Consider the following 12262-nt stretch of genomic DNA (forward strand, 5'->3'; position numbering starts at 1 on the left):
TGGACAGAGTGTGGTGAATCTGCTTGTATCTATATGACATGTAAGGCCTTCTTCATGTCATATAGATAACATATAGATAACATGTCATAACTTCTACATTTATTTTAAGCGCGTAATATTAACTAACATTATAAAGGATTTTTGTATTAAGTCAGATTTAAACAAACAGCAGATTTTGCCCAAAGTCCTGTACTATCAGATGTTTAAAAGGAGAAATTCTATTCATTCTAAAAAATATATAGCAATATATTGACCAAAGGTTTATTGTGTCCCCCCCCACAGAAACGAGACAATTCCTCCAAGACCATACTGCTACATATGACATATAGTAGACAACACAGGACTACATAAAGTGCAATGTACAAAAATTGCACATTACTTTAAAGTATCGTGTGACATGATACTTTCTATATGTTGACAATACACGCAACACTTGTAAAAATCATAATTTCAAAGTTATAAGGATGTCAACTGTTGATCAATAAATAATTAAGTTAATCTTGCAGACCTTGGTGGATGTAGGCCAAATTTTAATAGATTGTTACATGAACCAAACTTTTATCAGAATTCATTTAAGATTTTTCACACTATCACATTTACAGAAAGAAAGACGTGCATGCAAACGCTACCAAAAGCATAACCTCCTTGGTGTAGGTAATAAAGGTGGGTGTTTCCAAAGACTGTGGTGTTATCAGGCGAGTTAGTTCAAAATAGCAGCTCTCAGCCAAGTCTACACCAGTCCATATACACACAAAGACACAGGCCAGAGTCTAATTGCGCATGAAAACATTCATTAAGGGTATTATGACATGCAGTAGAAGTTTTAGCAGCCAAAGTGTCTAAGAGCAGATTAGTGAAACAGATGAGCTGTCACAGTCCTTAGAATAAATTGGAGAGCAATGGGAACAACTAGTTCTTTCCCTCCAATAAATACATTGATACAGATGTGTGTCTGCATGTGTGTCCTTGTAATCCTGACTGGGCCTTAACTTAGAATGACACCCAGACACATACTTAACTTGTCAGTTTCCCCACTTTTTTTCTCTGTCTTTATGGCTGGGACTCTCTAAGTATATGTTGAGCCAATGTGTGCAGCCTCTACTTTCATATATTACTATATTTAATAGCAAGAAATGAAAGTTTCCAGTGTGACTGGTTGTCCATGCGAGGAAGGACAAGAGTTCACAATTTTAATATTATTGGTATCTGATTTATCTCACAATTCTTCTTCATCATGCTCAGCTACTACTGAATTTCCCACACGACTTATGACACTGGGACATAAATTTGGTGAACTTCAATCATTCATTTAGCATTTGTTCAGATTAAGGAAGGTTAATTGTCTAAAAGCATTTTTAAAAATCGTTTTCTCTCTTGCAACCCAAATCAACCTACAGACAATGTAAATTCCAAAACAATCCAAGTAAGCCCAGTAAGGCTAAGGTGCTACAGGCCAAAAGGATTAAAAGATAAATAATTGCTATGTATTATTTTCTCTGTAAACATTTACTTTTAATGTCTACATAAAGAATCAGATCCATCAATCCATCCATTCATTTTCTTCTGCTTATCAGGGTTGAGGGGGGTTCGGTGCCATAGGGCTACCATAGGGCGTGAGGTGGGGTACACTTTGGACAGATTGGTAGTATCAGGGCAGAATCAGATCCTTTTTTTGTTGTTGCAACTATTCATTGTTGAAATATGTCCCACCACTCACCATTGCTCACCACAATATGAATCTGTAGGTGTGATGAGCAGTTTTCTCTCTCCATGTGAACAGAGCTTTCTACAAGAATAAAACACACTGAAAGAGATATGGTGGTGAAACTGACAATTCATAAATAAGGCCAACCAACCCAAGCATACACTGTGGATTAATTACTGAATGCCTTTGTGTTCCTAATTAATGTTATTGCACCTTGATAAACAGTGCTTATGTTCTTTGGATCCCAAGATGATGCATTCATGTACAAAATGCCCTAATTTCTATCAATCATAAACAGAAATGCAGCATAAGAAAGCCTCTCCATAGAGGACCCAAATTTAGGCTTTAGCTCTTTAACAAGCTCTTTAAAGAGAGGTTAAAAGGAAAGACTTTGCTTAGAACAAATTCAGTGGGTTTTAAAAGCCACTTCCCCGGATTTCCAAACTCAGCTGACTTTGTTCTTACTTAACGTAAGCTTAGACCATGCAGAGATTGCTGAAAAACATGAAAGCACTCTGAAGCTACAACAGAACCTGTGTCTGAGTAGAAGCAATTAAAAACTGTGTCATCAATATAACAACATTTTATCATATAAAGATAACACTTGCAGACTTCCTAACACAGACGTAACAAGCAACAGCGATAACTCAGTAAACAAAAAACACAATTTATGGTGCACGAGTAACATTTCCAGATTTTGAAAACAAGTGCATTTTCTCAAGATCTCAGTTCCTATAGTAGATCCACCTCAAGACTGACATAATTTATTTGCACAAAAGAGTAAGTAAAAGTAAAGAAGAAAAAAAAAAGTAAAGAGCTCCATGACTCTAATAATTCATTTAAGTTTGACATTGTGACACAGAAGACCAACCACACCAAATTATTCTTATACACAGATCAGTCAGTGTGAGACTAGTTGTACTGAACTCTTCATCCACAGCTGTAGAGCAGATGCTTTTCTATGGACAACTATCAATTATTAGTATATCCTGCAAAAAGTCACTGAAAGGTGAGTCCAATGATAGACTGACTTTACAGCTATCACTTAACTACACTGAGCCACATCCCCGCTTCCCCCATTTCTCTTCCTCTGTCATTCCCTCCCTCCCCCAGGCAACATTTTCCTCCGCTATTCTCTACATCGTTACCATAATCAGATAAGACAACTACCTAGGGAGCACCAGCATCCCTACAGCACCTTGCTCCTGGCACCCCTGTGTGTGTGTGTGTGAATTGCTCCTGGCGCTTGGAAACCCGCATTCCTTTTGACTGTCTTTTTTGGTGTTTTGATCTTTACAAACCGACAGATGACGGGTGTGTGTGTGTGTGTGTGTGTGTGTGTGTGTGTGTGTGTGTGTGTGTGTGTGTGTGTGTGTGTGTGTGTGTGCACTATATGTGAATAAGAAAGGTTTCTAAATTACAGAGTTCCTTCATAGGGTAATATCTGTATTGTAGCTGACAGACTGTTACAAATTACCGCTGAATTGTGAGTATGTGTCTGTGTAGCAAGCCAGTAGATAAGTGTGTGTGTGTGCAGGAGAACAGGGGTATGCGAATGGTGTTTAAGTGTCAAGTATGATTATGTTATTCTTCTGAATGGTCAAAGCAGATCACATCACCATACCATTAAACAAAAGGCAGACTGATTCACAGAGAATTCACAAAAACAAACGCATACAAAGTTTTGAAACACCTTCAAGGGGCACCAACGTAACACACTTTTAGTAAATTACTGTACTCTCCCATGCCTACACTAATATGCAACAAACATATAAAGCATACTGTACAAAGGCATATATGACAACTGTACCCCCAGAGGCAGGCATCCTGTACACACGCTAGCAACCAACTGAGCCATCAGCAAAACTACATTTAGCCAACAACATGTTAGACTGCCAAAGTACTGTTCCATCAACACCAGTCAGCAAGCTTGTAAACTAGACTGTCAAGTCAAATTTTCAGGCTAGACACAATGATTTTCATTTTAAAGCAGTGCACATTATGGATAACGTACTCAGAACTCCTGGTTTCCCAACCATTTAAATGCAAAACGAAGGTGCTATTAATGTACATTCATTAATGTAGTTACATTTGACACTGTTAGCTCACTTTAAAGCACTCATCCACTTTAGTTATTATGGAACTTATTTTACTGTGTTTTGAGAACACATGGTATTAACAAAGAAAATTTTAGATATATCTTTTTAAAAATATGAAAAGCAAGGTCATCAATAAACAAAATTCCAAAACATTTTATTAGCATCTAAAACAATTCTGGGCTTAACAAATGACTCAGATTATTTCATTATAGATTTGAAAAAATAAAATATATTTTAGAATCTGAAAATAAACTGGTATCTGCAGTCTGCTCTCAGTTAGACAATAATTTCAGCACAGCTTCTGCATCCAGTAATCCACCTTCCTCAACTGCACACCAGTTCAATATCCCATTCCCGACTTATTCACCACTACAATAATTATTTATCTTTTATCCAACTACAGTTCTCTTTATTCAATCATCATTTACATATAGCTTGCTCTGAATAAAACTGTAGCAACCTTCATATCAAAAGATGCATATGAGGCACAGTAACTGTTGAGCACAGGATTTTACACTGATTTGTATGAGGGTCAAAACGATTTCTTCAGCACTTCTAGGCATAAATGGTCATATTTTTTTTCTTTTTATCCCATACACCCCAATACTCACCATATGATGAATAAAACCAATTTAGGAAAAGTCATGAAATATGAGATGATGGATTTTCTTTTAACAAAGTTGCATAATTTTTAAATACCAAAGGAGTCCAAGTAACCCCTTTGCCGTTTCTAGTGTTAAATCTTTTATAATTTTATTTGAAACTGGAGACTGGACTTTTGAGTATTATCCTGTTTTATTGTCTAATACTTTAAGCTGTACATGGTCCCCTCCACTTTTATATTTTAAGCCATTTGTGTTTACTTTAGATACAACCTCATTATACCTGCCATGTGCTTCATCATAAAACCCTTTTCAGCATTTTTCGGCGAGCGCTCATTTACAGTAAAATCTAGGCTCGAAGTGCTGAGTTTACATAGAAAGGTGACCACGGTAGATTTTTCTCCATTGTTAACAGTTACTGTATGGTGTCTTATGGCATAGAATTGTGGTTTACACATTTGCCTTCCTGGGAGAAGACACAAATCCTTGGGGGAAACCATCTGAACACTGCCAAGAGATATATGGAGCTGCATATATTAAAGTGTACATTTTAGGAAATCCTCAAGTCTCAGGAAAACATTGTCAGACCATAAACAAAAAAGCATAATGTTCCATTGAAAAACCCATCAGACTTTTGACAAAACATTATCAGACAATATGGTCTTAGAACAAATGGCATCAGACTAAAATGTCTCCGATAAAATGTGTCTGTGAAGGCTCTCAGTCATCCAGGTCATCGTAGTCTAAGGAGCTTGGAAAGAAAAGCGTCTGGACTTCTTTAAGTTGCTTGAAGACGTTTCACCTCTCATCCGAGAAGCTTCTTCAGTTCTAAGGTCAAATGGTGGAGAGTCCCAGATTTAAACCCAGTGGGAGTTTCCCCCCAAAGAGGGACAAAGGACCCCCTGATGATCCTCTACCTAATCACATGAGCCAAGGTGTGAAAGCGGGTGTGGGTCACAATCAGCCCGGGTTTCTGGTGAGGTCATTGTGAAACCTGGCCCCACCCTATCATGTGATTTCCTGAGGTCAGATGGCCCAGGATGTGAGTGGTCGTTAAGGCGTCTGGGAAGGGATCTCCAAACTGGCTTATAGATGGCAGACAGTTGGTGTCGTAAACCACCGCCTCTGTTCAAAGATGGTCGCTCACAGTGGACATAGATGGCTTCTTTCACTCCTCTTTCAAACCATTTGTCCTCTCTGTCCAAAATGTGAACATTGGCATCCTCGAAAGAGTGACCTTTGTCCTTAAGATGCAGATGAACTGCTGAGTCTTGTCCCATGGAGGTGGCTCTTCTATGTTGTGCCATGCGCTTGTGAAGTGGCTGTTTGGTCTCTCCGATGTAGAGATCTGGGCATTCCTCGCTGCACTGTACAGCATACACCACATTGTTAAGTTTGTGTTTAGGAGTTTTGTCTTTCGGGTGAACCAGTTTTTGTCTGAGTGTGTTGCTGGGTCTGAAATGCACCGGGATGTCATGCTTGGAGAAAAACTCTCCTGAGTTTCTCTGATACACCAGCTACATAGGGGATGAAAATGTTGTTGCGTCTGTCTTTCTTATCCTCCCTCGCTAGTGTCTGATCTTCTTTTCCGTGCCTCTTTGCTGACTTTATAAACGCCCAATTAGGATAGCCGCATGTTTTAAGTGCTTCCTTTACATGTGTGTGTTCCTTCTTTTTCCCTTCAGGCTTAGAGGGTGTAGGGTGGTGGTGTAGGGTCCTGATTACCCCAAGTTTGTGTTCCAGAGGGTGATGGGAGTCAAAGAGGAGGTACTGGTCCGTGTGTGTGGGCTTCCGGTAAACTTCAATGTTGAGGTTGCCATTCTCTTCAATGTGCACAGCGCAGTCCAGGAAGGGCAAACAGTTATCCTTTGTGTCTTCCCTGGTGAACTTGATGTTTTTATCCACGGCGTTAATGTGCACAGTGAAAGATTCCACTTCTCGTGTTTTGATTTTGACCCAGGTGTTGTCTACATATCTGTACCAATGGCTGGGTACTCTCCCTTTAAAAGAGGTGACACGGAGGAGCCCATGGCACAGCCATGTTTTTTTCTGTAGAAACCCTCGTTGTATTTGAAATATGTAGTGGTAAGGCAGAGGTCTAACAGTGTGCAAATCTGATCGGGTGTGAAGTTGGTCCTGTCTTCCAAGGAGCCGTCTTCTTGTAGTCGTTTTCTGACAGTGTCCACTGCCTCCGTGGTAGGTATGCAAGTGAAGAGGGAGACTACATCAAAGGACACCATGGTTTCATCTGGGTCCAGGGTAGGTTTCTGGACCTTGTCGGTGAAGTCGGTGTAGTTCTTGATGTGATGTGGGGTGTTCCCCACAAGAGGTGCTAGGATGGTAGCAAGGTGTTTCGAGATGTTGTAAGTGGCTGAGTTTATGCTACTGATAAAAGTGCCTCAGAGAGAAGCTTCCAGCAGGTGACGCTGTTATCAGGTCAGGGCCTGCATCCTTCAAAGGACTGGTCTAAGTAGGCCGGGTAATGCAAAGGAAGGACCTGCGAAGACTAGCTGACTGTTAAATTAGACGGTCTAACCAAGCCTACAATGCACCTCCTGTTGCCTAGCAACCGCGACAGTAGCAGCTACAGCCGTGGACGACCGAAATAGAGAAAGTCTTTATTTTATGCAATTTATTTTACTTTTATTGGAGAAAATTGTGATGTTTCATCAGAGGTGTATGTTAGAACGCCACAGCCATGGCCTGAGTCCCTTTAGCCAACAGTAATGTTAACTTTAGCTAGTAAACTAGTTTTCTAGAGTAGCTCATGAAACTAGTCTCTTTTCATTTTGACGATACAAATATAATAGGTCTTATGTTATATTATATATACTTTTATACATTAAAAAGTTATCAGTGGTGGAATTTAACTCTGTTGTCTCAAATATTACATTTTAGTTCAAATTTAAGGCATTTATTTCTATTTCATATTACTTTATACCTGTATGACTGTCTGAAAGCTTTACTTAGTTATATTAAAGGGCAATATCACAGTAACAGCTAAAAGTAGACTAAAAAGATTTGATCCTTTTGTAGATTTCAAATAAAATGAAATGTAAACTGATGTAGTAAATATTCTTATACTGGATGAAAAGTTCCAATATCATAATTTTCTTAAGATTTTAAAGATATAAGAGCATTAAAACAGGCTGATGTTTTTTGGGTAATAGGGTCTAATAGGAGAGAGGATACAGACACATGACATCCTTATAAAATACTTAGACAACTTCATGACAAGAACTGCAAAAACAACTTTTTGCAATTCTTTTGAATATTTTATTTAAGTCAGCTGCATACGTTTTCCACTAAAACCAACACAATCCCACTTCGTTAAGAACATTTTTTAACTAAATATATTCTGGATACATCAAAGCATTGTCAAAGTTGTCTGTGCTTGCCTTTATTTTTCCTTCTTTCCCCTGTCCTTTCCTGCAGGAAAAACATCAGTGATTCATCACAAATTTATTTTTGTCATTCCCTGAATGATATATTTTGTTATGTTTTGTGTTGGCGATACCTCTGCAAACAAGAAACAAACATCTAGAATTTCTTTTAAATGATTCCACCATTTTCTAAACTGCAGAGAACCGCTATTTGTTCTCATCTTCTCTGAGCTGCTGCTGGCTTCTCTTCCTCATCATCTTCCTCGCATTGCTGAATTTTCCGGCTGTTTCATCAGGGGTGGAAAGCCTCTGTCTCATCACCTCTCACTAGTGGGTTTTTCAGTCTCTCCTGACTCTGAATACTTGCGGAAGGAAATTAACCATGCCACTTAACAACAAAATCAGATAACTTTGTTAAATATCTGTTAACTATCAGATCAAAACACAATTTTCCCTTAGAATTACATGGAAATATTTTATATATCAGAGAGAAAAAAAAACTAAAAAAGGGGAAACGGGACAGAATCCTGCAGATATCTTGGGCTTTATAAGAAAGGTAACGGTCTCAGGTTGTATAATATAAGCATGCCAAAAACAGCAGAAACAAAATGAGGACTTATCCATTTACTGTCTGTCTTATTATCAGTTGCTCATTACAAGATGAGAGCTCATGTAACTATGACTTCCACATGTCATGGTTAAGTCTGTCTGTTTCCTTAACAAAATCCACAGGTCAAAAGTGAACTGTCTGCTCATTTTTTCCCAAAACCTTTAAGTACATTTGGCTTCACATCGCCAAACAGACTCAGCTTGGCCAGAAACTAACTTAACAAACTAACTGACCAACCAACCAAATCATGGAGGACCTAACCCACATTTAGTGGCAATATCAGTAATGTCACATAACTTGGCCGAAAGTTAGCTAAATGTAACTTTTAAGAGTCTTTGTTATACTCACAATTGTTCCGCTGAATATTTAAGGGCGATAAAACTCAGCACTTACTTTTAAAAGTTTATTTCTGGACCACTTCGTTTGACCATCCACCATTTTTCCCCAAAAATTCCTTCAACCTTGATTTGCAATGAATCCTGGTATAGGGAGGACGAAGCATAGGTGCGACCCATCCTCCAAAACTCAGGAAAATAGGACGCATTTGTTGGCCACATTTGGATGACACTGGACAGCTTTCATCATTTCACTCTGACATAATCGGTCTTCAAATGTGGCTTTTGAAGGAAGCAGCCCCTGAATTTGGACACAGCCATGTTCTGCCAGTCTCGCACACTGATCACTTGGAAAATAATTTGGCTGGCAGGAAGCTTCTCACTTTTTTCTGAGACTGTGTCGTCTGATGTGGTTTTTCTGAAGCCTTTTAGTCTGATGGCGTTTTTTTCTGAGACCATATCATCTGATGCCATTTTTTGAGCCCTTTTAACCTGATGTCATTTTGACTGAGACCTTTTAGTCAGAAGCATGGAACCTTTAGTCCAATGCCGTTTTTTCTGGGACCTATTTAGTCTGATGCCCTTTTTTTCTGAGACCTTTTAGTCCAATGTCGCTTTTTCTGAGACCTTTTTAATCTGGTGCTGATTTTTCTGAGACCCTTTAGTCTGATGCATTTTTTCTGAGACTATATCGCCTGATGCGTTTTTTTTCCGTTTTTAGTCTGATGCTGTTTTGTCAAAGGTCTGATGGGAGGTTTGATGGGAAAAGTTATGCTTTTTTGTTTATGGTCAGACATCTGAGGCCTTTATCTGATGTCTGAAGATGTTTTCCTGGATTGCCTAAAATGTATGGCAGCTGTACTCAACAGCTAAATTCCAGATCATATTGCTAACAGGATAAATTCTACTAATGCCTGTTAAAATTTGTGTTTTGTTCTGTTTTTACAGAAAAAAAATACAACTTAGGTTGCAAGAATTTAAGGCTTACCATGTTAACCATATTTTCCCCCTACACTAGCCTTCGTGTTATTCAGAGATCCTGAAAAAGAGAGATTGTCCAGTGGAGTAATCTGTAAAATGATACCCTTCAACGGACCAGAAACACTCACATCAACACACATAGGGATCCATTTGGGGCCTCAAAACTCTCTCCACTTCACTACCTGCCATTTTAGTGTGATCAGTGCTAATGAAAGCCTCATTTTGTCCAGACCACCTTGTATTTCTTACTGAATGTTTCCTAAAATTGTTGTGATGTTGGCGCTATATAAATAAAATTGAATTGAATTGAATTGAATTAAAATTTATACTTCATATAAAACTTACATCAACTCATAGTGTGGAAAAAAGAAATAAAAATGAATAAAACCAAAGAAACCCAAAGAAAACACACAGTGCATATATATGTAAAATATTTAGACAGAAAAAGGCACTGCATTGAGAAACTCACAAGTTCACTTGAATTGTACCAATAGATGCCAAGTTTAGCTGGGAAAAAATATTGATAACTTAATTAGACAAATGTATTTAGTTAAGAATTATCAACCAATACATCAAATTTTATGTACAAAAGCACATGCACTAAAGTACTGCTATCTAAAAAAAATATTAAAAGAATCAACAATTAGAAAAATATTTAAGTAAAATAAAAATGATACAGTTGTATAGGCAAGACTGTACTTTCTTTGTTATATTGTACAAATCACGGAAAAAAGTCCCAAATAACTTAAGTAACTAAAATTCAGCAGCTTTGTTTTTTGTTTGCTTGTTTGCTTTTGTTTTCATTCAGGCCATAGACTTTTGAAATATTGTGTTGAAAGTGTAAGGAAAGCATCTGTGTCTGTGGGTCTGAAGTAATGTGTATGCCCCTGGCCCCAGCAGCTGTTCCAAAACAGATGTTTTCCAGTATAATTACCACCAGCTCACAGAGTGGATGAGAAAAAGATGGACAGAGAATGAAAGAGTAAAACAGACACAGAGGATGACAGAGAAAATCAGATTATAATAAAAAGAGACAATTCCGCTTTCACAGCCCTAAGTACTGCAGCTACAAACAAAACTCATGGTAGAATGATTACAAGCGGCCCGGGTGTAAATATACACGATCAAATTCATGTACCTCTGACAGTGTCCAACCATAGCATCTTTAACACGACTCACCATGGGGATACTTAAACTATGTATTACTCACCTGCAAAACAAGATGTGTCCACCTCTCCAGTCCTAGTCTGCCCTCTGTTCTAAAGCTGTTCATAGAAGTCTGATTGTTGGACTGACCATATCGCAGAATGATAGCTTCCCCAGACACGGTCAGAGAAAAAAACAGCCGCTGCTCTGAACTTTTCTCCAGGAGCATCCTGAGAGAAACAAAAAACACACATAAACAATAAAGGATTCAATTATGTCTGCATCAGTTGACAGTCCAAAAAGGTTCACATGAATATTTAGCAGTAAGAATTTTAAAGCTTCACCTCAGGAAACAAAGGGAAGAATGGACTCTAACACCCATGAAGCTGAGCAACACTACACACAGTCTCTCATTCTGACATTTTCACATGGAATATCAATATTTTACATGACTGTAAGGTTTCCGCTGCTACGCTGAGGCGCAGACGCACACACTCTCTACGTGTCATATTAACCACCATCACTGACATTTTATGGGAAATCATGGCTTTTATGAACCCAGAGCAGGAAACCCTATAAATCACAGTTAGGTACATGCAAGAGAAAAAGAGCATTTGAATGTATGTCTGTACAAGCACGTAGGTATAAAAGTGAGTCTCTGTGGAGAGAAAGATAGAAAGACAGGCTAAAGAAAACAAATATAAAAAAAAAACACCAATAGGTAAATTGCTATAAGTACAACACGAGTCAGAAATTATTTCAAGTACTTTTCCTTTAACACACACATAAAAGTGTCTATTAAGGAAGGTATGCAATTATTACTGGCCATACATATTGACCTGAACATCACAGAGTCCAACTTAATTTTATGTGAGCAGCAGTCTGATATTAAGAATGATATATGTGGGGGAAAAAAATACACACATTTCAGAAAACCAGTAAAAAATGCTTGCTTCTTTGTTTTAAAGCTATATGCTTACTTAAAATTAAGCAATTTTTAGACTGTCAACCTATTGGTTTATTGGATAACAAGACAATTTTGTAATTTTCTCATTTGACCACCACAGTGAATTTTAATAAAGACAATCCAGATATCTGGAGTGCATATTTTCAGCTTTAATTGAAGGAGTTTTAACAAAAACAAAATACAAATATTTTAAATACATGGCCCCTATTATCAGAGGTAAAATAATTTGACAAGTAACCGACAACCAGTTTTATGTCAATTTCATGTCCACTTCATGTCCACATGACTCATAATTCAATGACAAATTAAACAGATAAAAGTTCTGGAGTGAATTTCTAAGGATGGAACTTGTATTTGGTAGCAATTGACTAAAGCTCTCAATATGAGGTCCAAAGAAAAGTTGAGGTCAGTGTCAATAAGCTGAAAGAAAGAAA

The 12262-nt window shown here is 37.9% G+C and overlaps 1 protein-coding gene across 1 annotated transcript in view; it reads right to left on the bottom strand.

Annotated features, from left to right (window-relative positions):
* Window positions 1-12262, bottom strand: part of ush2a (Usher syndrome 2A (autosomal recessive, mild)) — a 216151-nt gene that overhangs the window by 197136 nt on the left and 6753 nt on the right. Inside the window, exon 5 of the mRNA XM_013910893.1 lies at window positions 10926-11091. Coding sequence (XP_013766347.1) covers window positions 10926-11091 — 166 coding nt within the window. The remainder of the gene's footprint in view (window positions 1-10925; window positions 11092-12262) is intronic.

The sequence above is a fragment of the Pundamilia nyererei genome, unplaced genomic scaffold (assembly GCF_000239375.1).
Source record: "Pundamilia nyererei isolate P.nyererei 1_Seehausen unplaced genomic scaffold, PunNye1.0 scaffold00051, whole genome shotgun sequence".
Lineage (NCBI taxonomy): Eukaryota > Metazoa > Chordata > Actinopteri > Cichliformes > Cichlidae > Pundamilia > Pundamilia nyererei.